Source organism: Morus notabilis, unplaced genomic scaffold, assembly GCF_000414095.1.
Source record: "Morus notabilis unplaced genomic scaffold, ASM41409v2 Scaffold997, whole genome shotgun sequence".
In the NCBI taxonomy this organism is placed as follows: domain Eukaryota; kingdom Viridiplantae; phylum Streptophyta; class Magnoliopsida; order Rosales; family Moraceae; genus Morus; species Morus notabilis.
In genome coordinates this window covers 1-25427 of record NW_010362888.1, presented here as the reverse complement: position 1 = coordinate 25427, position 25427 = coordinate 1, and the positions used below count along the sequence as shown (strand labels likewise).

General features: G+C 36.2%; 3 protein-coding genes across 3 annotated transcripts; 2 read left to right on the top strand and 1 right to left on the bottom strand.

Annotated features, from left to right (window-relative positions):
- The first annotated feature begins 681 nt into the window (after positions 1-681).
- Positions 682-3292, top strand: LOC21391069 (carboxy-terminal domain RNA polymerase II polypeptide A small phosphatase 1). The gene is made up of 6 exons (XM_010103118.2): positions 682-1189; positions 1581-1709; positions 1779-1899; positions 2009-2090; positions 2582-2735; positions 2814-3292. The coding sequence occupies exons 1-6, from the start codon at positions 896-898 to the stop codon at positions 2955-2957; spliced, it is 924 nt and encodes a 307-aa protein (XP_010101420.1). The 5' UTR covers positions 682-895; the 3' UTR covers positions 2958-3292.
- Positions 3293-10386: 7094 nt separating this feature from the next.
- On the top strand, positions 10387-13265 carry LOC21391068 (putative serine/threonine-protein kinase-like protein CCR3). Its single transcript, XM_010103117.2, has one exon. It carries the CDS (start codon positions 10571-10573, stop codon positions 12995-12997), a length of 2427 nt encoding a protein of 808 aa, XP_010101419.1. The 5' UTR covers positions 10387-10570; the 3' UTR covers positions 12998-13265.
- Positions 13266-17268: 4003 nt separating this feature from the next.
- On the bottom strand, positions 17269-22943 carry LOC21391067 (NF-X1-type zinc finger protein NFXL2). The gene is made up of 13 exons (XM_024168914.1): positions 21600-22943; positions 21120-21233; positions 20990-21045; positions 20242-20308; positions 19892-19984; positions 19597-19682; positions 19326-19488; positions 19011-19184; positions 18657-18847; positions 18497-18578; positions 18149-18355; positions 17738-17827; positions 17269-17652 (listed from the first exon to the last, which is right to left on the bottom strand). Exons 1-13 carry the CDS (start codon positions 22749-22751, stop codon positions 17497-17499), a joined length of 2631 nt encoding a protein of 876 aa, XP_024024682.1. The 5' UTR covers positions 22752-22943; the 3' UTR covers positions 17269-17496.
- Positions 22944-25427: the final 2484 nt, after the last annotated feature.

Below are 25427 nucleotides of genomic sequence, written 5' to 3'. Positions count from 1 at the left end.
ATTTTGTTATTCTTATTAAAGATGCTAGTACGTTTTTTATGGAGACTTATTCGTTTAAGAGTTAGAGTTATTTTATAATTATTTTATTTCACATTTATCGATTAGGATTTCTTTAAAATAGAAATTATTTAAAATTTATTTGAGTTTGATTTGGTTATTATTAAGATTTATGCGTCTATAAATTGAGTTAATGCTTGTATTTTTCACTTAAAACTTTGATGGTTAATTTTTTTTTTTGAAATGGAAACTTTGATGCAATATTAATACAAATATTTTTTTTCCTGGTATCTCACCATCCTTTATTTTTTTTTTACCCTATGTTCTAAATTAATAAATGAATTTTTAAGTTTTTTGCTAATCAAATGAATTTCACTGTATAAGCATTTCTTCGCCTTTTAATCATCAGTCACAAGTGAATATAAAAGGGAAAATAGCCAATAAAGGACAACAACGTTGGTCTTTCTTTTACAGAGCCAAAGATTGTCTCTTCTGATTGGCCCATTCGGATTCACTTTCCCAATTATCCCCTTATTTCTTTTTCCTCTCTTACTTTTCTCCGCCCTATTCTTCACGATCCACGCGCTTCCTCTGCTCGTGAACTCCACGTACTAACTCTCCCAACCTCCACGCCTCACAAAACCCCCACACTCGCCATTCACAGCGCGTAGAACTCCTTCCTGTCCATCTCTTTCCTCTCTATCTCTTTCTCTCTCTCTCTAGACTTCGTCGAAGCGCCATCGCCGAGAAAACAAGAGAGAGAGTGTTTGTTTGGCTTTCGATAAATCTATCTATCCATTTAACCACAGAGAGAGAGAGAGAGAGAGAGAGAGAGATAGAGAGCACACGTTAACATCTTGCGCACCGTAGACGTCATCATCAGCCGTATCCGCCGATAATGGCCGCTGAGCTGACTCAAGGCGGCGACGTCGTTTACTCGCCGAGGACTCTGCAAGTTTGGAGAGCTCTCCTGAACTGGCTCGGCTTCTTCTTCCAGATCTTTCTTCAGATCCTCAGAGCTCTAGGTCACCTTCCTCTCTTGTCTTCCTCTTCATCTTCGTCTTCTCCATCCTTCAAGCCCTTGCCGAATATCGAATTGCCGGAGCACGATCTTCCGGCCGATTCCGCCGTCCATATTGCCGCCCTCCACGACTCCGACTCCGACGATGTCTCCGAGGAGAAGAAACTCACGGTACTTGATTACTTTTACGCGGTTAGAGTTTTCAATTTTGATTTTAATTCTTATGTATTACCGTTAATTGAGTTGAGAAAGTATGTAACTTGTTACGAATCTGATTTTGCTTTTACAGAAAAGTTTGAATTTTGAATCTTTCTATTTTTGGATTTCTTTTCTATGCAAGTTTCTTTTGCTTCTTTCCTTTTTCCTTAATCTAAATTCATCACTTTGGAAGTGAATTAGTTAATCGGAAGTAAGGATTTGATGAAAATTTAGAAGTAGGGAAGTGCAATTAGTTTATCGGAAGTAAGAATTTGATGAAAAATTAGAAGTAGAAAAAGAGTAAGATGTGGAGGATTTTTATTAGGTTCTTAGATGTTTCTGCTGAGAAATGAGAGCTTTTCAGGTTGTTCTTGACTTGGACGAGACTCTAGTATGTGCTTATGAGACGTCTAGTTTGCCTCCTGGTGTTCGAAACCAAGCTACGGAAGCTGGCTTGAAGTGGTTTGAGCTGGAATGCGTATCTTCTGATAAGGTACTTTTCTAGTGTTTTAGTTCTAAATTACAAAAGGATGCTTACTTGGGCGTCTTTGGCGTTTTGAAGGAATTTGAAGGAAGGCCTAAGATCAATCATGTTACGGTTTTTGAGCGTCCGGGATTGCATGAATTCTTGAAACAACTCAGTGAATTTGCTGATCTTGTTCTGTTTACTGCTGGTCTTGAAGGTTTGCTTGACTCTTTCAACTTCGTAGCTTGGATTTTCGTTTATTTGGTGTTTAGGACGTAGTTGGGGTTTCCCTTTTCTTGATTCTAATGTTTTGGACATGAACACAGGTTATGCCAGACCACTTGTCGATCGTATAGATGAAGGAAATCTATTCAGTCTTCGACTTTATCGGCCTTCAACAATTAGCACGTAAGTAACTTTTCACATACACTCCATGCTTTTTAGAGATGCTGAAACTTGGATTGTTTTTGTTAAATTGTTATAATGCATCTTTGCTGCACATGTTGATCCTATGCAAGCTACAACTGGAAAGCAGGTTTTGATGTTTTCTTCTAATTCTCTGGCACTCACGATCGATTGAACCCTTTTTAACTGCCTTTGTGTTTTGGTCGATCTTTTGTATCATATTGAAATGGTGTCTGGTGGAATAGCTATTGACTGTTGAAGTTTAAAGGTTTTTCAAACTGAATTTGTTTGTTTCTGCTCCCAATACTTCATATGCTATTTTGTATGCTGATTGCCTTACAGTAAATTGTATTGAAGATGTCATTTAAATTCTTTCAAATCCTGTTCAGATTGCAAGACAAATTTAATGTTTCACATATTTTGGCTAATTGTTTCAAATTAGAGAAGAATCATTGTTTGGCTCTGTAAATAACTTTTAATGCTGGGTTATACAGGGAGTTTCGCGAGCATGTTAAGGATCTTTCCTGCATATCGAAGGATATGTGCCGTAGTGTTATTGTTGACAACAATCCCTTCAGCTTCTTGTTGCAACCAGTGAATGGAATCCCATGCATTCCATTTTCTGCCGGGCAACCCCATGACACACAGGTGTGTTAATTATTGAAAGCCTCTTGCAAATTTCCAAAAGTTTCAGAGTTCTGATTTTATCTTGTTTTCGATGATCAGCTTTTGGATGTCCTTCTTCCGCTCCTCAAGGATCTCTCTCTGCAAAAAGATGTGAGACCTATGCTCCATGAAAGGTTCCACATGCCTGAATGGTTTCAAAAGCAAGGAATACCTCCACAATGTTGGACGTTGGCGGACGGATAATATGAATGAACGTTCGATTCTTTTCTGCAATCGTTTAAACATTTATTCTGTTCAAAGCGGCATCTCATTATTGGACTCAATTAATGTACAGCATCAACTTGTACTCAGGAGATGTCGATGAAAGCCCGCCTTTGTCAAAGGCGTAGCCGCTGCATCACATGATTATATAGGGGTACCATTTATCTATGTACATTTGTTCAGAACTCTGATTCTTGTGTAACATTGTTTATAGGCTTGCAGTTCTCTTAGTTTTTATATTTTGTTGAAAGTTTGTAAAATTGTTCGTAATAATTATTGGCAGTTTACGTCCCCATTCTGTTCCTTAATTTCACCCATTTATCTTTTTGCAATAGCTAACTAGTATTTGCCGCTGAAGTAACTCCTAGCACAATTTTTATTTATTTATTTTTTTTCTGGATCACAAAATTTCGGATACAGATTGAATAAAATTTAGTGTTGTACTGACTGGCATGAGTGTGCCATGTCTAAGTTAACATGCTTAAAATTAAATTAACTAGCATCTTCTTCGTTTGATCTATCCCTCGGTTATTACTTTTACTTCTCTCTACTCTGGCGATTTAAATTTACTAATCACGCCTAGTCTGGCCATTTTTTTCCCTCTTTACGGTGCTTCAATTTGAAAGTGAAAAAGGGGAAAACAATGCAGGAAAAAATTTCATATTCCAACATTGTTAGTTTCCTGGTATGGATGTTGAAAGGAATTGATTGAAGGGAAATAGTAAGAAATAAGTCAATATGAAAAGCTTAATAAAGTATATAAGTCAACTTTTAGTTATAGAAATTAATAGGTCATAACTTATTAAGTTATGGTTCATAACCAGATAAGTTATGGACAAACTTGTCAAGTTATGGTTCATAGCCAGATAAGTTATGGACAAAAACCGAGAATAACTTGTCAAGTTATGGACGAAAACAGTAATTTGGTATATTTATTAACTTATGTAAACTATTAGCCTATTAATTTTAATTCATCTAAAGTCTTAGCCTATTTTTCTATTTCTCCCTTGATTGAAACGTTAGCATGGGCTCGCGAACGAACACCTTCGGTTTAATTTGGTTCGATGTTTTTTTTTTTTTCTATAGCTCCTTTTCAACGTTTTTTCTGATTACAATAATTAAAGCGTAACTTCCTAAAGAATCAGAATGTGAACTTCATATATAACATAGCTAGGAATACAAGCAAGATAGATGGTTTTTACCTCTGTTGGGAGGGGCAAATCTTAGGATGGGCATCATTTTTGGGGACAAAAATGGTATTGATCCACATGGGGATAAAACCCCATTACTCATTACTCATAAAACGGTGGGTCTCACATACCCACCTAACGGGACTCACCTCGTGTGAGTAGCGGAATTTTAACCCGATGATAATGAATATGGGTGCTATTTAGAGAGGTGAAGGACCTAATTTATCATTTGGAGATAGTCCTTATTCCAATAGAGTTTTAACCAAACTTTGTGTTTTACACTTGCTTGGACCATGAAAAGTCATATTCAAGCCTGTTAAATAGTTACAACTCAGTTGAGCTAAATCTTCCACCAAATTTTCATACTTAAGCTTGTGCCCAGCTTTTTTCTTGCCCAGGAAATTGTCTGGCGGTTTCTGGTTAATGAGACACAACTAGGAAATTCTCCATGGCCGTGAAAAGCTGTCTTTAAGTAATAAATGATGTGATAAATCTGAGTCTTCTTTAGCTTTACCAAAAGCAAACCGACAATATGTTAGAATTCTGGCCATCATCTAGTCTTTTTACAGCTTTGCATACATAACAAAAAGGCAATAGCTGAAATGGCAGCTTAAAAACTTTTCTTTGTCAAGAATGGCCCTTTGAGCCTTTTTTTATTCATGGATGTTCTTGATAATGTCAGTCATTTTTTTATCTCCATCACTTTTTCAAAGTTTTTCCTTTTGAAAATTCTATTCCCTTATTTTAGAGTTGGCACATTTTTAGTGTTGTGTATCAGTTGACAAAATCAGACAAGCTGAATCTCAAGCAAACATGATTGTCTTGCCTTGAAACTTTCCAGTCTTTCAGCAACTTTTCTCATCCTTATAGCAATTCGATACCAGCTGAATTTTCTTCAGTTTCTACCTTTCAATTTGATATATCAATAAAGCAATATAGAAAAAAACTACAGGATTAATCTAAATAAAAGGCAAAACTTTTGTACTATTTGTCTTCAATACACAGTTCAACAAAATAACAAACAAACATTCCAATTATGGCTTACATTTTGTACTTTGCTAGTACAATAAAACATTCAGATGATCAACTACTTGTGCAAGAGTGTAAAAGAAGTTATTTTAAAATATTCAATGGTCAAGTCAAATTTCATGAGTAAACAAAATGTGTGTATAAGGAACACTGAAAACAGTAAAGCCGTATATACACACACACAGATACATACATACATACATACATACACACACACACACACACATATATATATATATATATATGAGGTGTCATTGATACAGGTCAACCAGAAGAAACGATCATCATAATTTCCACCTTGAAGAAAGCGCAATCACACATCTGGGAAAATTATTATCCTAAGAAATAATTATATCTGTATGTAAGGGATACCATTAGATTGTGTATGTATGACTCCTCTTCAATAGTCCTATATGAAAATCCAATATCTTATTCACCGAAAAACACAATTATATGTGCCATGTATAGCCATTGTTCTGACATTGCACAACAGTTATGATTACAACAACAAGCTTTGGATTAGAACTTATCACTTATTGGTTTATATTTCTTTATTTTGGCTGGTCTATGCCTTTAATATACTCTGTGTTGGGCAAGTATGCAGTCTCTTTTTTCAACTGATTATTAAGTTGGGACGAGCCCTTTATCATTTATATTCTTTTGTTTGTTTGTTTTTTATTTTATTTTTATTTTTTTATACATGTACACACGATATATGTATATTATTTGTGTCTGCCTCGTTATATATAAAAATGGTACAAGTAAACCTACTGAGCTGTTTTGTATTATCAGATTTTTCATGTTCACACTTCTTTTTAGCTGTTTGTGGGATCTTTTTAATTTTTATTATGCAGGAAATAAGACTAATAAACAAGTCTTGTTCATGTTTATTTATTTTTAATTTCCCTCGAATGATGTTATATAATAATAGAGACCCCAGTATTATAATTGCAATTAAATGACACCTGTAATTAGACTACCTAAGACAAGGATTATAGTAAACAAAAAAAAATGAGTTTTATCATACGATTCCTACACCAATAGTAAATATTATATATATATAAATATATAAAGAGACATTATTTGATATGTCAATACATCAGTAGGTTATGTTTTATATCCGTTTAATTTATAAAAAAATAACATAAAAATAAAAAAATACACAAATCTAACAATTAAAAAAAAAATCTAAACAAGCGTACTAAAAAATCTCTCTGTGTATGAATAGAAATCTGAATTCATATATTTACTTTGGTATCTATATAGAGGGCTACATGGGTCTTTATTGTTAAGTCCTCATTATCATATGATTATGACTGACATACCTTGAGTCTGGTCAATAAACCAAAATTTACTGCAGAAAATATTTTCCTTTCCTTTCCTTTGCCCTTTTTCCTTTCTTTTTTTTTTATTATTTTTTATTATTTTTTGGGTTGTTGTAATATTGAAAAGTTTTCAAAATTTGCGGATCCATTACTCATTCCTTGCGTTGGGTGAAGTATGCAGGTTGTGGATTGGCCATAGCCTTAATTATGTGTGAATAAAACAACGTTTAAATATACATGCGCTATAATATATGGTCAAATCTATTACTTCGTACGCGGAGAACAAGGTGTCATGATCTTGTTCAAATTACGAAAAGATGCTTGTTAGTATTGTGTGTGTGTGCGCGTTTTTTTTTTCTCTCTCCTTTCAAATGATATATGTTTTCTTTAATTACTATTACTATTACTTTAAAAAAAAAAAATACTATTACTACTAACAGTAACAATAGAAAGGCTGAGATTTTCAAATGCATAAAGAATAAGTTAATTTTCTTTCTCAACAAAAAACAAGGGTTTGCGACAAGTATAAAGGAGTCTTTTATGTGATGTTTGATCTCGTTACTAACAATGAAAGGCTGAATAAATATTTCAGGAAAAGAAGCTTTTTCGAAAAAAATAAGGAAAACAAAGGTCGAATTTTTCCCTGTCATTAGGCTTAAAGCATACAAAAAACCAACCTATATTTTGTAACATAAGAGGATTAAGACCATATCTAAAGCACCTAATCTTTTTTGATAAATAGAGAAGGAAAGTGGAAAGGAAAAAGTTGAAAAAAAAAAAGAAGAAGAAGAGAATACCTCTTTGTGGTAGAAGGTTATTATATATATTGTGGAAAATTTAATTATTAAATGACAAGCATACAATTCTCTCATTCATTTATTCCTCTTCTCTTCTCATCTTCGTCTTAAATTTCGACAACTTTTCACACTATATAAGAAATTTTTTAGATAAAGTAGGATTTGTTTATTTTTTTATTTTATTTTATGGTTTTAATATTGTTATAATGAATAAAGATATGTGTCTAATTAGATTTTATTCTATAGCGTGATAAGTTTAATCCACTTAGATCTTGATTTGGTTATAAACATGTGGCAATATGTTTAGGTTTATCGTTCAATTAGATTTTTATGGTCCTTCTGAGTATAGATTTAAAAATTTTTGGACGGGCAAAAATTGCGGTCGACTACATGATAATTATCATATCAATAACAAAATTCTATAAAACAAATTTCTATAAAAAGAGCCGAAGATTTAATTCTTGTGGAGTTTGATTTTATCTACTCTGCAGAATTATGCACATTTGCAATTAAAAATAGTGCACAAAGAAATGCTCCATGTACTTTTATGTAAACAATAGTTTGATAGTTTTGTTTCAATTTAATGAAATAATATTGTCTTTATTAATAAAAACAAAAATCGATTTTACAGAAAAGAAATATTAGCCAATTTATTCTTCATATGGAATTTTGGGGGGAGATTTGCCCTTATTGTGTTAGACGCGTTTGACCATAGTCTTTACTAGAGAGAGAGCTATCATAAGGAAACATTCTAATTACGAAAACACCTCTTTTTTCCTTTCACTTTCATTTTCTCCCACTTTCTAATTCATGGTATTTGACTCGTTTTGGGAATTAATTTTCCTTTTCTTCTCTTATAAATTAATACATACATAAAGTCGCATTCTTCCATAGACTAGCTTCTTTTTTGGGGAGTTTTTTATTTTTTTATTTTCCCTCTTGAATAACCCATAAAATTGGTCAAGTATGGTTTTCTTAATTAATATTTTTAGGAAAATATTATTTTTTTAATCAAAAATGAAAAATTAATTTCCTTTCTCAAAAAAAAAAAAAAAAAGAAAAATAATATTTGGCAGCCTTTTGGGTCAAAAAAGGCTAGCTGTCTTTCATAAATTCTTGCCTACGTGTGTTGTGAATACTATAATGTACGCACGTGCTTCGTTACTCTGAGGAGCGTGAAACGCGAAACATTTTTCTTTCACACGTGGCAATGCATGGTTTCTGTTTGGATCCAAGTAAACTGGTTTTTCTTTGAATGTGAACTTAAACCTTTTTTTTTATTATTTTTTTTTGCTTCTGATAATCGTAATTTACACCTTGTTATACATAACTATCCGTTTTTTCACTAGAAATGAAAGGAAATAGTGAGATTTTTTCTTCCCAGCAGGAAATAAATCGTTGGTAGAGACTGATGTAGAAGAAAAGATCCTAGCCATTGAGGTACCTATAGTGGCACTAGAAATAAAATTAATTACAAGAAATAAATGGAAGGAGTTTTTTTTAACCTAAAAATTTGACTAGGTTATAACTTGTTAACTTATAACCCTCACATATATATATATATATCTTTTTTCAAGAACATGATGTTTTTTAATAGATAAAACTTTTGGGAATAATCAAATTAGAATTTTTGTATATCTAAAACTAAGAAATATGGTTCCCTAAAAAAATATAACGAAAAAAATGGGGAATCAAACACTTTCATTTTTTTTTTTTTTTGGCCAAAAAAAAAAAAAAATGAAAGGGTTTGATTCCCCCTTTTTTTCGTTATATTTTTTTAGAGAACCATATTTCTTAGTTTTAGATATACAAAAATTCTAATTTGATTATTCCCAAAAGTTTTATCTATTAAAAAACATCATGTTCTTGCAAAAAGATATATATATATATATCTTTTTGCAAGAACATGATGTTTTTTAATAGATAAAACTTTTGGGAATAATCAAATTAGAATTTTTGTATATCTAAAACTAAGAAATATGGTTCTCTAAAAAAATATAACGAAAAAAAGGGGGAATCAAACCCTTTTTTTTTTTTTTTTGCAATCATAATTCATGTGTGATAGATATACTTAATTTTTTCACATATTATATCTTTCATTTCTTTTTGAAAGGATTATTGTGATTTATTCATGATTTTGAAATGGGCGGAAATTTTTTTTTTTTTTTTTTTTTTTTTTGAGCCAAAAAAAATTATTAAAAAATCAAGATGTTTGACATAATGGTGTAACAAAGATAACAGTTTTATTGTAGGATACATATATATTTATATACATAACAGTTCCATTAAGGCAGTTAATAGAGTTAGCTACAGTAGGTTCATAAGTAACAGATATTTCTGTGTTAACTATTAGAGCATGTGGTGGTATTTGCAGTCATATTTCACATTCGTTGTGATCAATTTTGGATAGAGGAGGTTTGCCATGTATTTCGGATATTATGGTTAAGTCTTTTGATTCGGCCATATAAATAAATTCCGGTTTGAGTTTCAAATATATACACATATATAACAATTCTACTAATTAAATAATGGTTACACCACTTATACGAGTAAATTGTTATTATAATTTCCCTAAGTTACCATAAATTATTATAACCTAAAATCAAACTGTTTGCTAAGTCCATTTTAAAAGAAAAAAGAAAAACGGCTTACTCAAATTTTTTATTTCTAAAAATTATATGGACAATCCCACTTAATCTACAATAATATAGTTGTTTTTTCCTCAAATTTTACATATCTAAGCATACCTTCTTTTTAAACTTAAATATCTAAGCATACCTAATATAGAATGAAATTACTTTCTGTTTTTTTCAAAAGAAAAAAAAAATATGTTATTTTGATCGATAGTCCCTGAAAATATCTAAAAACACAATAAACAAATAAATAAAGAGTTGTTTGGTCGGAGGATTCATTCCTTAATTCGAATCATGATTCGTGGTTCGCTACAGTATTTTCTCTAAAAAAATACACATAAATTAAAAATAATTTTAATAATATGATTTTAATCTATGAAATAAACGTTCATGTAATATAAATGCCACAAACACGGCCCAGGCATTTTCATAATTTTTAATAATATCAGTTTTTCTGTAAGTCTGAAACTGAAACAACCAAGAAACTCGTCAACAACTTATATCCCCTCAAAGATCTCACATTCTTTCTCTAGCTTCTCTAAACTCCTCAACTCTCTCTCTCTCCTCTCTTTCTCTCTCTATCTTCCAATGAAGCAGACGAGACTACCCCATCTCCTTTAGATGACGAAACTGCCCTCACCCTCCGTCGCCGTCTCTCTCGCCGTCGCCGTCATCTCCGTTGTCTTCTCCATCGCCGATGCCCTCGGTTCCGGCGCCACCCTTGCCGTCACCCACTCCGGCGCCGTCTGCGGAGTCGTTGCCAGCAGGCCCACGCAGAGCATCGTCTGCCACCGCCGCTCCCAAAACGTCGACGTTCTCCCCAACGTCTCGTACTCCTCCATATCCGGCGGCCGGACCACCCTCTGCGGCCTCAGAACCGGCGGCGATAGCCTCTTTTGCTGGGGCAACCTCCTGTCGGAGAACGCCACCGCCGTAACGGAGTCCCGGAGGGTCTACTTCAACACCACTGTTGTATTGGAAAATCTCGCCGTCGGAGACCACCATATCTGCGCGACGGTGGCGAGTAACGGCACGGTGAAATGCTGGAGATACGACCATTCCTTCCGTCTCCCATCTGGGTCGGACCGGTTCGCTTCGATTTCATCCGGGTCGGGGTTTTCCTGCGGGATTTTGAAGGAAAACTCGCGGGTTCGATGCTGGGGAAGCGGGTCGTCCCCGAGCCGGATTGAAAATAGGTTTGGTAACATGTCCATGACGAGCATTTTCGCCGGAGGTTCTCACGTCTGCGGGGTCAATACCACCGGGTTTTTGGTCTGCGAAGGGAACAACGATTCCGGTCAGTTGAATACTCCGATTGGATCGGAAGCTTTCGAGTATTCTCAGCTTTCTCTTGGAGCTAATCATAGCTGCGCAATCAGGGCTTCGAATAACACTGTCGTTTGTTGGGGAGGAGGAGGGAGATTTTCCGTGAACGACACAAATGGGGTTTCGTTTGAGCTGATTGTTTCGAGCTTGGATTTCACTTGTGGTTTAACAACTGCGAATTTCTCTGTCGTTTGTTGGGGACCAGGTTGGTCTAATATAACCAATAATTCTTCTTCTTCTTCTTCTTTTTCTGTTGTGCCATTACCAGAAATTCTTCCCGGGCCTTGTGTTTCGTCCACTTGTAATTGTTCTACTTACCCTTTATCTCAAAAGCTCTGTTCTGGTAAAGGGAATATTTGCAAGCCTTGTTTGCCTCAAATTTCATCACCACCGCCAACCCCACAACAGCCTTTACCACCATCACCGTCAATTTCTCCGCCATCGTCATCGTCGCCGTCGGGGGCTTTGACGAGAGGCCTTTTGGCGTTCGCCATTGTCGGATCGGTCGGCGCATTCGCCGGCATTTGTACCGTGGTTTACTGCTTGTGGACCGGAGTCTGCTTCGGCCACAAGAAGATTCACAATTCGGTCCAGCCGACGATCACAAGAGAGGCAAGCTCCAACGGTGGAGGAGGAGGGACGTCGAATAATAGTCCACCGTCGCGGTCGTCGACGATTCGGCGCCAGGGGTCGAGAATTATGCGGCGGCAGAGGAGCGGGACGTCGTCGAAACACGCTGACAGAGCGGAGGAGTTTTCGTTCGCGGAGCTCGCAGCCGCGACGATCAATTTCTCGCCGGAGAACAAGCTCGGGGCGGGGAGCTTCGGGGTCGTTTACCGGGGAAAATTGACCGACGGCCGGGAAGTGGCGATCAAGAGAAGCGAAACGGCGCAACTGGCGAGGAAGTACCAAGAGAAAGAAAGCGCATTTGAATCGGAATTGTCGTTCTTGTCGCGGCTTCACCACAAGCACTTGGTGAGGCTTGTGGGATTCTGTGAGGAAAAGGAAGAACGGCTTTTGGTTTATGAGTACATGAAGAATGGAGCTTTGTATGATCATTTGCACGACAAGAACAATGTGGAAAAGCGAAGCAGTGTCTTGAATTCGTGGAAAATTAGGATCAAAATCGCGTTAGATGCTGCGAGAGGGATTGAATATCTTCACAATTATGCAGTTCCTCCTATAATTCATAGAGATATTAAGTCCTCCAACATTTTGTTAGATGCGAATTGGACTGCAAAAGTGTCCGATTTCGGGCTGTCCTTAATGGGGCCTGAGTCCGGTCGTGATTACCGGCCGACGAAAGCCGCCGGGACGGTTGGATACATTGATCCTGAGTACTATGGACTAAATGTGTTGACAGCGAAGAGCGATGTTTACGGGCTCGGGGTGGTGTTGTTGGAGCTGTTGACGGGGAAGAGGGCGATTTTCAAGAATGGGGAAGACGGGGGGACGCCGATCAGCGTGGTGGACTTCGCGGTGCCGGCAATAATGGCCGGAGAATTGGCGAAGGTTTTGGACCAAAGGGTTGGCCCGCCGGAGTTGAATGAAGGTGAGGCTGTGGAGTTGGTGGCGTATACGGCTATGCATTGTGTGAATTTGGAAGGGAAAGAGAGGCCAACCATGACTGACATTGTGGCTAATTTGGAGAGAGCTTTGAGTCTTTGTGATGACAGTCATGGAAGCATCTCTAGTGGTGTAATCTCCATTGTTTCAGAGTAGGGATAATTGAAAAAACAAAAAAACAAAAAAAAAAGTGATTTTTTAGCCTTTTGATTCTTGTGGGTATACTTCTTTTTCCAATGTAAAGTTTAGGGGGCTTTCATCTGACTTTTTGATGTAGAATTTTCGTGAAACTGCTAACTGAGAGAATGATTACATTTTACAATGATTGATTTTCAAGTTTGGGGCTCTTTTTAGGCCTTGCCCTTTTTATTTGTCAGAGCCATCATGAAATTGATTAAACACTCTTATTCATTATTCTCCTCCATTATTATTGTACTCTACATTTGTTTGTGCAAGTGACACGTATGTATTGATACACCTCAATCTTCAAATCTGTACGCCTATGACTTGGTCGACGGGTATTGCATGTTGTATTATATACGACTAGTTTGTTCATCATTCAACTACAAAGCACATGATATATATATATATATATATATATATTTTTGTTTAATTTAAAAAGAGGACGATTGGTGTCATTTCTCCATAATCGTAGAAGAAATTTGTGGTCGACTGATAAAATAGAATGAACATGATTTAATCCAATTTACTTATGAGGCCACTATTACACAAATTATTATGAGTCCAACGCGACAAAGTTCATTTGACGGGGAACATTGAAACAAGGCATTTTTATAACTACACCAACTCATTAGTGATAAGATGATACCATTTGATCACTTTTATTCCTCACTTCTTTGATTACCAGAAGAAATGCATTTCTTGAGCATTTGAGAGCCAATAAGATAATCAAATGAGTGAGAGAATGATTGCGTTGGCGTGTGAACACAGTCTGGCTCATGGCCCTCAGCCGATGCATGTGCAGTGTGGTTTGTCAATAGCCAGCGTGCCAAGTTTTATTTCTGTACTTTTATCCCTTCCTCACGTACTAGAACTTTGGTCAGTCCTTTTCTCAAGTATGGTCCACCGTTAGAAAAGGAAAAAATGCTAAAAAGGTGGTCCGAACTTTAGACAATTGAGCTTTGAGTTTTGGGTCCTTCCAAGTTGGGCTGTGTTTGACTCTGAATTTTCAATAAAGCAGTCAATGGGGATAAGGCCCACTGCTTTCTAGAGTTTGCCACGTGTAGGGTCAGGATCCTGTTTCTTCAGAAATCAATCGTTTCGTGTGACGTCTTTTTGTGTTTCAAAATAATGGTGCGTTTCCGTTTATAAATGTGTAGATAAATTAGGGGGTATAAATTGTAGTAGCAGCAATAAATATACCGTATGAATTTGGTGGAAATAAATCTTTGTGGGGGCAGAGAAATGGGGTTTTCCATGAAAGTAACGGTGGCCGGTGTCCTCCACCTTCGTTTTTCAGTTTTCATACTTATTGAAGATGTTTGGTTCAGACTTTATATGTCAGAAATCCAGTGTGACTTCTGGTGACTATATTCAAATTTCAACGCAAAATCTTGAGCTGGAAATAAATCCATATCAGACTATATTTAAAATTTGATAATAATCAAAATGTTATGTTTTCCTTATATATTTACATTTACTCCTTATGTTTTATAAATGTGTTAAACTTAAACTATGCCATATGTTTTTCAAAATTCAAATCATGTTAAAACTTCCCATATTAGAGCTAACATTAATACATGATCTATAAATCGTAGAGGATATATGCACCATTATTGAACATATATGGTAAAACGCAACATATCGATAAAACAAGTGTGTTTTTGTTTTTTTTTTTATTTAAAATTGGCTCTATCGTTTTTCGTTATAGTGAAAGAGGTTTGATTCACTCAATACAATATGATTATGGTCAAAATTCGTCAAATAAATAAAACTTTAACGATCACCTCACCACGTATTAGCTCACACTCGTTGTTAACGTATATTGATGAGAAAATATAAAGAAGAGTAAAGAAAACGCGAAGTTTATAATGATTCATCTCAATTGAAAGTTACGACCACTTAGAGTTTCTCGGCAAATTTTACTATGAACAAGAGAATTAGAAGAGCACTCAAGGGCTAATGCCAAAAATTAGACTTCCTCCCCCAGTGAGGGGTAGACCTCTATTTATAGCCATCTAGTGATAAATATGAATTATTTGAATTAAATGAGAAGAATATCTCTAATTTCCGTTTTTTGAATCGTCCTTGTCTTCATGATTTGCAGATTGACATCCTCATTTTAGCATATTTTCCATATAGGCTGTGGTGTTTTGGTCGACTTCATCTAGGCCGAGCTGCGGTAAATATTTTCGAACAAAGTAGGCCGTCGTGAATATAGCCGATCAAAGTGTCTGACTTTATGTCCAGCTGCTATTTTTATCAAAGGCGTCGACATCATCATTAGTAAAGCTACCAACACTCTACTAAATTGGCTAGGCGACCTCGTCTTCTCGACTTGGCTTGGTGGCCAACCTCTCTGTGTTGGCTATGCCGCTCACCTCGTCTATGATCTTCCCTGTTAGCCATGTGGTTAACCTAATCTTCCTTGAGGTCAATTATAGCTCATCTTGTCATCAAGAAGATTATCTAAAATACCCATCAACACAATAAAAACCTACATAAAGGAAAATATCAAATATACAAATAATGCAAAGGAGCTAGGACCTTGAAAAATATTGTTCTTAATTAACTTGAGTGACGCATCACTACGTCTGTTGTGATAGATTATAAAATGTTTTTAAGTATTTTGATGGGCTATCATGTGTGTCCTGATTTTATCACTAATGGTCATAAATAATACTTTTCGTACATTAAACTCATTATTTAAGTCGCTATCCATGTTTAATTTGGTAAAATCCATTGGGAAGGAACATATAAATTGAAAATTCTATGTTACATCAATGTTATTGTGGTTATTATTATTAGCAATATGATCATTCTTGATTCATAAATCCTCGGCATCACAGCCCTAACAGAACACCAAATTAAGAAATAAATGAGAGCAACTCACTAAAGACAGAGAGACAGAAAGAAAGGGGAGTTGGAGTAGTTGTTGAAATAAGAAGATTGTGTAGGACTTTTTTGTTGTTGACCGACGAGTTGCAAAATTTGAACTTAATCAAATGAAAAGGTACGTTTTATTTATTTATTTGTTTATTTACTTTTGAGAGTATAAAGAGTACGTATTAATAATGTAAGTCTCGTTCATTTTATCGATTCGAGTTTAGAATTTGAGTTTTATTACAGTAAAAAGCTATCAGAAACAATCACGTCTAACTTTTTTATTACAGTAAGAAGCTCTCACATAAAGTCACATCTCAACTCAAATTAAAAACTCAAATCAGTGAACTAAACGGATATAAGAACTCATCACGTTGTGGAATAGTATGAATTTTACCAAGCTGCGGACACCCTCGTCGTGTCTCATTTAGTCTAATTTTTCAAAGTATGGTACAAAGAAGACCAACGGCGAACTTAATTAATTCATTGAAATTAATTTATTAAGAAAAATAAAAAGCAGAAAATTAAAAGAGCATTAAAAATCTTAGGGCTCACCATACATTGCATGAGAAGTGATAACAGTGGGAAAGCGGGTGAAAGAAGACTTGTACTACAAGATAAGGTTAGTCTTGCAAGAAGAAAAGAAAGTTCAAAATTTGGTGTCGGAGAAAATAAGACACGTGCAAGTCATAAAATAAAATAAAATGCCGGGTCAGTCGCTCTTTGTAAAGGCGCCATCGGATTTAAGCTTTACTAATAGACGGCACTTATCGTTCCCAGTCATATTTTTTTGGGCTAAGAATATTCTAGTCTACGAGTTACTGACCAAGGCTTTCCAGTCTTTACCACCAAAACACACGTTAATAGTTTAGCAAACAAAAAACGAGAACAAGAACAAGAGCAAAAAAGCACGTAGAGGACACTTTTAACAATTTCATACTAACAATGCTATATGACACCCGTGGAACTGAACGATATGCACTAATAAAAGATGGGTCCTACTTGTGAGAGGTGCTTAGCACACGTAGTGCCACTAAGCATTTTACTTATAAATTAGTACACAAAATCACACGTTATGCTTGCTGGGTCCCAACTTCCTCCTGTGATGCCAATTGCCAATATCACACTTAAAACGGAAAAGGAAAACTTGGCTAAACTGCTATGTGAGATTTGAGAATCTGAATAGCATTTGGAAGATCTCACACATGCTAACGTTAATTACGTTCATGTATAGATTAATATCATCATAGAATAATAATAAAAGAAGACTACAACTAGTGCGCATTCTAGCACACAACTCAAACAATATATAATTAAGACCAATATCATCATAGAATAAAAAAACAAATACAACAAGTGCGCATTGTAGTACACCAGTCGAACGATATATTATAAGACCACATCAAAAATATTTCTATTTATTTCCTTACCATTTGCCGATGGAAAATTTTCTTCTCTCCAGTAAAAAGAACGTATAATTTAGTCTTTTATATGCTTACAAGTAATAACAACTTACAAGGATAAATAATATTGCACAAAGCCTCGTGCAGGACTACCCTGGCAGACCCATGTCAAACATGGGTTTGAGAAGATTAGATTCTATGGTACCTTCTTTGTCTTTGATCATCAACTTCATTCATCCGATCGGAGAGCCACAGGAGACCCTTGTAGCCATAATACAGTGCTGCAATCACAGCCACCGCAAGAAGGACAGCTAGAAGAAGCCGCTTCACTGTGGCCGCTACTCTCTGTTCAGAATGAACGAACAATCACCATTAGCAAGCACATAAGGAGGCTAATCAGAATTCTCACCTTCCAGAGAAAGTAACTTACTTGCAGTCTTGAGATTTGCTTGGTTTCCTGTACTCGTTCCCGCCTTCTTTTACGTTTTGGGCCATGTTTCTCAGTTTCTGGTTCCTTTACCTTGAAGAATAGAACACATTGAAAATGTTGCTCGAGGGCATTTAGGTACGTTTAACTTCCACATTACTAGAAAATTAAGCATGAGGTTTATTTTTAAGACAAGTAAAGCAATCTGCTTTTTATAGCTTATACAGGAAAATAGTTTACTGTATAACTGGTTCCATAAATTAATGATCGAAGCTTGTGTTGGACATACAAGGAAAGGAGAAAACAAGGGGCCCCTAAACAAACTTTCACTAAAACAGTTACGTGCTAAATGCTAGCCATATTACATATGCTGCAAGTATATGAAATTTTTTAGTTTAATTATAGAGACATTACCTCTGAAACTTTCGATTTACGCAACCGTAACTCTGATTCAACAACTTGTATTTTACTCTTGCAATCAGAATTGCAAGGTATAAGACCAAGTCCATATTGATTTTTTGATATGTCTTTGGGATCAGAACCAGCACTGCGATAGGCTGCTTGAACATCATTACATAACCACTCCTTTTTCAAGGTCTGACATCCACAACGAACAGAAACCTTGCAACGGAAAAGTAAAAGAAAGAAAATTAGATAAAAAAATACTAGGTGAACCAAACCAAAAGCGGCATTCACATACTTGAGTACACAGTTTTATACCTTCTTCTCATAAAATACTGATATAAGCAACAAAATAATTACCTTTTTGGAACACTTTTCAGGGGATGGGCATTGTCCGGGGTGACAAGTCTCAGGGCATAGATGCGTACAATTTGGCAATTTTCTGCACATAACGTGTCATTTCTAAGCTACTTCTTTCAATCTCATTAAACAAAAACAAGAGTACATATATTTCGCCTACCTGTGGCATGGCCCACCACATGAACGAACATTCATTTGCTCCTTCTCAGACAAGCTGTTGTAATATATGCACTCAAAAACATGGACCATTGAACCACAGTGACATGATCGTTTTACAAGAACCTTGCAGGGGGGGCAGTCTCCAGGGTGACAAGTTAGGGGACAGGGATGTGAACATGCAGGCGCCCTCTCCTGAATAGAGGCATTCATATCAATAAGTTTACAAACAAATAAAAAGAAGTATGGCAAGAAAAATATGTCAACCCAATTACCTCCGACAAGCATAAACAATGTAAAGGTAAACAGAGGGCACAAAAAAGTAACCAGTATTGTCAAAACAAGGACCCGTTAACACCTTTTCACAAGGAAGATTACAGTCTTCACAAGGCTCACTTCCTGCTTGCTGGACTGATGTTGAAGACAGACTCTTGAGGGCATGGCAAGTTTTAGTGCAATAATGATTGCTACAAGGTAGAAGATTCCCACACAAGTTTTCACAGGAAAACTGCATTCTATTTGAGCAGACCATCTAACAAGAAGAGCAAAAAAAAGAAACTTAAGTTTAGAAGGTAATAAACCACGTTAAAGTGACAAAGTTGCTTTACAGAGGACAAGTAAACAAATAAACTCTACATTCTGAAAGGTTTATATATTCCAAGAAAAAACATACCATCTTTTCAGCTCCAATATGCTGGCCAATACATGATCTCCAAACGAGCTCGGGACAAGGAGGGCATGGAGAACCAGGTGTGCCTTCGATCTGACGAACAGACTTCTTTTTCTTTGGCTTTAATGTAAATTCCGGATTAGGAGGAGGCTTAGGCCCATGACACCTGAAAATAGAAGATATTAAGAAATGGTTGGAAAGAAAAGAATGCATGTATGACTGTATACCTCAAAAAATCATAAGATAATAACCACGTAATGAAAAATTTGCAGACCATAGATTGCACTTGTGGCCACATGAATATTCCTCGTCACAAAGCAGCCGGCATGGGGGACAATCTCCGTAATGACATTTATGAGGCTGGACATTTATGTAAGATCGTCATTAGCAAAACATACCACGAACTAGATATTTTCTTTTTTGAGCTTCTTAAAAGAAAAAAAAAGGCTGGAATCTTTCAGAAAATCAACATAAAGCAACTAATGTTCAAATAAAGATGAGTGTGTCTCATACTCCTAATAACATACACTGATTGCTGCAAGAAACAGCAGAAAACCGACCACCAGTACCTTAAGATTTGTTCGATGCCTGCATAACGGAATAATAGGGCATCGTTTAGCACACCTGGGAGGCTTTTGATCCATCTCAGTACCACAAGGAACCTAACATGGGCTTCATCAGAAGATATTTAACGTAGCAAGTTTAAGAGGAACGATTAAAAAGATCGTGTGTAAAGCATAAAACGAGAGCAGTTATTCCCAATAAACCAAGGAAGAACTGAGCATGGTCCCGAGGTAAATATTTCTTCAGCAGTCACTAGAGTACCATGTTGTGTCATTATCGCCTAGCGAGCCAATAACAATAAACTGATTTTGTTTATATAAAGGGACTAAAAAATGTCAAATAATGAAATCCGCACCTCGAAGTGTGTCTCACCACATGCACAGGAGATTGTCACCATGACTGGGCAAGGAGCACAAGGACCTCTGCAAGAACAAAATATCACAGGCTACATGATTAATTGGTAGATTATCAAGAAAAAGATATATTAATTTTAGCGAAAGCTTTGAAAAATATTTTTCTCCAATGCTGACCTATTTTAAAGAAATATCTCAAAACCGGTGACTAGAAATAGGTTTTTTAATATAGCATCCAAGATGGCATAGAGACTTTAAGTCTCCCAAATTTAGCTCATGTTAGCTACTTCTATTCAGCAATGGATGTTTTTTATCCAAGAAAAAGAACTGCTTTGTGTTACATATATAAAAGATACCCGCACCTATTTAGTTTGTAACGATCAACATTATTAATCTCTATCAGGAAGCTACTATTCTCATCTATGAAGGCGGAAATAACTCAAAACCCGCAAATAAAAGAAGAGAAAGGAGCAGCAGAGCTTGATATTTTTTTTATTTTAGAAGTAAAAAAACGGGACTAGCCTAAGACCTCATGGTCTAGTGGCACTGGGGGGTTTGGGTGGGGGGTTCAGAGTTCAATCCTGTGTTGTATCAAAAAAAAAAAAAAAGGGGGTGACTAGAATGCCAATTATATGAAGTTGCAGAAACAGTTAACAGAGTGATAGTATCCTCGTTTTCTTTATAGTTTTAACACTACCAATTTTACAATAGGCCAAGCCTCTCGCATACAGCAAGCTAAAAATAACTCACCTATGGCAGGGAGAAGGACATTTGTGGTTCTTACACCGTAGCTTTCTGCCACAAATCTAAAGCTTGAAAAATTAATAAAAAGCCAAAATTCACAAACCTTTACTAAAAATACTGAAACAAGAACACAGACCTCAGAGCATGGTGGGCAGTCCCCGTCACAGCAGCGGCGCCTGCAAGCATGGCGACCACAGTCTCTCAATCTCTGACATTTCCTTTCACATGAAATATCTTGGTAGCAAGGAATCTACCCTACATTCAACGGCCTTTACTAATTAAACTCATAAAAGAAAACAGCACATACAATTGATCAAATAATATAGGAAAACTTGCTAAACATAAGTGATGATGTTTTTCAACCCCTCTTAACCTAAGATCGTTTTTGGGTTTTTGCACAATAGCCAATAATTTCATAGTTGGCATGTCAACATGTGATTCAATAACGCCACTTAAGTTTCAAAGTTTTGAACTTTTACCATAAAATTTCTCTATAATTTCAATTGTGTCCGTACTTAATAAGAAAAATTATAACCGCGCCCTGCCACGACTGATGTGATTAGTTAAAAATAGTAACATTGCTCCAAACTAGAAATAGTGTCAAGAAAAATCATACCTCTTTCTTCAAGCTCCCACACCGGCAAGACTTGGTGACCACAATTCTGCAAGTCTCAATGCAGGAACCACGATGGCACCTTTCGGGGCATCTATGGAAGCCACAACTAAGCATCTTATCACAAGTCCCACCACACAAAGGCACATCTACATCACAAGCCATTCCTTCATACACTCTCTTCCCACACGGGCAACTCCCCTTCCCCTGAAACGGGCATGGTCCGCACTCCCCGGAATGACACCCCTTTTCGCAAACATGCCTTCGGCAACCGAGCATCTTCTCGCACGGATTATTGCACCGGTAATTCACCCGATCACAGCATTCCTTTTCCTCCTCTCTCTTCCCGCATTGGCACCGGTACATTCCCCGGACTCGGCACAGCGGGCACGGCCCCTCGTGGCAAATCTCCGAGCATCTATGGGCCCGGCAATCCAACAGCTTGGAGCAGACATTGTTGCAAGAGAAGTTCTTGAACCCGCACCTCCGAACATCCTCGATGGATCCACAGAAGCAGCGGGATTTCACCAGCTTAGGGCAAGAAGGACAGGGACCGGGATGGCACAGAAGCAAGCAGCGGTGGCCGCAACCGTGCTTCAATGGACGATCGCAGACCTCGCCGCAAGAGTGGGGGAGAATCCAGGGATCGTCGCTGGGAGGATTCTCCAATTTGCCGCAGAAGCAGAGGTAGGTTTTAGGGATATGAGATTTGGAGTAATCGGACCTGCATTTGGGGCAGTTCCAGAGAGAGAGCTCAGAGGCTTTGCCCGGATCGATGGGGAGGCGCGTGGACGCGCGTAGGGCGGCCAAGTCGGAGGCTTGGCGGGCCCAGCTCTGGATGCAGAGGAGGTGGAAGACGGCGAAGCAGAGGGAGGTGCAGGACCAGGTGGGGTCGGAGGGGCGGATGCGTTCGAGGCAGATGAGGCAGGAGAGGGCGCCGGAGGAGGAAGAGGTGAGGAAGGACTGGATCTTCGAGAGGTCGGTGGGGGTCGTGGCGGAGGACGATCGGCCGGAGAACTCGAAGTAGGCTCGGAAGATTGACGCAGAGAGGTCGGCGTGCCGGGCTCTTTGGGATTCCGGTCGGCCGTCGTCGGAGTCGGCATCCGAATCGGAGATCGGTGGATGGTCGGGGCGGTGGTCGATCGGAGAGAGCATTTTGGTAATTTCGGAGAATTGAGAAATTTTTTTTTTTTTTTTTTTTTTAAGAACGGAAGAGAGAAGAGAAGTGGGGGATTTTTTTTTTTTTTTGAAGAACGGAGGAGGGAGAGAGAGAGACAGAGAGGGCGCGCCTGTATTGCTCTGAGAGAGCGCGGCAGTACTTGAGGCTTGAGTTGAGCGTCCACCCGCACGTAGGGCCTCCACGAATCCGGCCGAGTCGAGCCGATCCTACTAAAAAATTACGAGTTTTTAATTTTTTATTTAATTTTTAATTTTAATTATGCTTAACTCGCATTACGTGGGTAGAGACTCGGGGTGAGATTACATGAACCTGATGTAACCCTATCCGGCCGAACATGTTCAAAGTAGGTAAAACAATGTCCAACACTTCAAATTCTTATTTTCATAAGTTTATGGACTTTATGCATTTAAACTGTTAACTTATTTATGTTTTGGATTCACGGTTTGTGTAAAAAATACTTGTATGCCATAGTTGTTGAATTATGATATTTTTTATTTATATTGGAAGTGTTTGATTTCAAAGTGAGTGTTTTAATTATTCACTTTGCATTTAGACCCCCTCTTGAAGGAAAGACATGTTCTGTTTGATAATGATTTCTTCTGTAACAAGCACAGATTAATTGACTAAAAAGTGATCGTGTGGTCCTTGAGATCACCAATCTGAGTAACCCGACCCTACCCGAGGTCACCTGAAAGGTTGCGAATTTGTAGACTTAAGAGAGTGTCGTGGCCTAAAATGTTCTCAACCCGCACTGATCGGGTAGGCTCAATTTTTCAACTCAACCCTACCCTACCCGGCCGATTTACACCCTTACCTGCACGGGAGGTACCTTTTCTTTTTGTATTGTTTTCTAATAATGCTGAATTTTAGGTGAGGAACTTTAAAAAAAAAAAATTTATTATCACTAATACTTTTAAATTTTAAGATAATTTTTAATTTATTTTTTAAAGTTTAAAAACTCTTATTTTATTTTATAAATTTTGAATTATTTTCATTTATTCTCTTTTATTGTAATTTTTATTAAAAATGGATATGCAGTCATGTGATCTTTCTGTTTAGATTTCTATTAAAAAATAAATAAAATAAAAACCACATGATCAAACATAACTTCCTCTTTTTTCGTTTAATTTTAATAGAAATTACAATAAATAGGAGCTAAGTGAGAATAATTCAAAATTTATGAGGCAAAATAAGAGTTTTTAAAGTTCAAGAAACAAACTGAAAGTAACCCAAAAATTCAAAGACACCAATGAGAATAATTTTTTTTTTTTTTAAGAATAGACTTTGTTATTATTAATAAGAATAAACGTATGATATAATAACAGATTTCATGAAAGTTAGAGTTTTCACTAATTAAATTAGCTCATCATCTATATTAAGAGTATAAGCAGCTAAAGTGTGGATAGCGTTATTAGCTTTCCTGTACACATAACATAACTTAACTCTTAGAAAATAATATAATAAACTAAATACATCTAACAATAATAAACTAAACTCGTTACAAAAGAAAAGGAAAGAAGAGTGTCCCGTAACTTGGATGATTATCAGTGCATCAGATTACACGAACTGAGGATTCAAACTAACATCTAAAGCCCATAGGAAACTCATGGAGATAGCTTAAGCTTCACCTTCATGAACAAAGAAAACACCATCAAGTTTCCCCACAAGCCCTGCCATAATAAAACCTGCAGAATCTCTATTAATTTGCCCCAATGCCCATAGCTTGTTTCTCGGAGGAAATGGAAGCACCAACAATAAGTGCTCGTTTGATTCATTAGTTTGAATTGTGTAATTTAAACTTTTCTTATTTGAACATAAAAATCTAAACAGTGTGATTTAAAAAGTAATCCGAACTAATGTCTAATTGTGTATTTGAAATTTTAATTCGAATAAGAAATATAATTCGAATTAACGTTTAGATGACTGAAAACTATAGTTTGAATTGAAAAAAATAGTAATCTAATGCATAAAAAATAATACAACACCTAAAAGTTTATTAAAGAAAGTTTTCTAAATAATAATATAACCTTTTTTAGTCATTAGTTTATTAAAGAAAGTTTTCTAAATAATAATTTTTATTTTTAGTCATTTTTTTTTAATTGGGTAGCAATTTTTTAAAATAAAAAATGGGATGATGCATAAAAAAACCTTAAAATTTACTTTAAGAAAAATTATCTATATAATAATTAAAATTTTTTGTAGGTATCTTTTTTTAATCGGGTAGCAATTTTTTATTTTTATTTTTTAAATTTTTTTTAAACTAATGCCAACTAAAAATTTTTAGAATACTCATAACTGAAGGCCAAAAATAGTAACGGCCACTCATTACACAAACAGGGAGCATCATTGGTTACTCAAAAGAGTGCGACCAAATCAGACCTGTGGACCCAGTAAAAAAAAGTCAGAATTGTGGAGTTGCTTTACGTTTGAAATGTTGAATTGAGGGTAACTTGGTACCTGTTTAGTTTTTAATTTGTATTGAAATATAATTTTATGTTAAAATTTTTTATTATAATAAAAAATTAAATATGATTATTTTTAAAAATTTTTAAATATAATAAAATTTAAATTTTAAGTTTAAATCGGTGAAATAAACGGAGGTTTAAAATTTTTATATGACCCGTTCAGCCCAAATTAAGCAGGCCATTCAA

Bases quoted from the DNA above. Each gene is read 5' to 3' on its own strand.
- LOC21391069 (XM_010103118.2), top strand. From the start codon at position 896: ATGGCCGCTGAGCTGACTCAAGGCGGCGACGTCGTTTACTCGCCGAGG. The intron at 1,710-1,778 runs GTACTTTTCTAG...GGCGTTTTGAAG, and splicing joins AATGCGTATCTTCTGATAAG to GAATTTGAAGGAAGGCCTAA. The intron at 2,091-2,581 runs GTAAGTAACTTT...TGGGTTATACAG, and splicing joins CGGCCTTCAACAATTAGCAC to GGAGTTTCGCGAGCATGTTA.
- LOC21391068 (XM_010103117.2), top strand. From the start codon at position 10,571: ATGACGAAACTGCCCTCACCCTCCGTCGCCGTCTCTCTCGCCGTCGCC.
- LOC21391067 (XM_024168914.1), bottom strand. From the start codon at position 22,751: ATGCTCTCTCCGATCGACCACCGCCCCGACCATCCACCGATCTCCGAT. The intron at 21,234-21,599 runs GTATGATTTTTC...AATGTAGGGTAG, and splicing joins GTGGGAGCTTGAAGAAAGAG to ATTCCTTGCTACCAAGATAT. The intron at 19,185-19,325 runs GTATGTTTTTTC...TCTTCTTGTTAG, and splicing joins ATATTGGAGCTGAAAAGATG to ATGGTCTGCTCAAATAGAAT.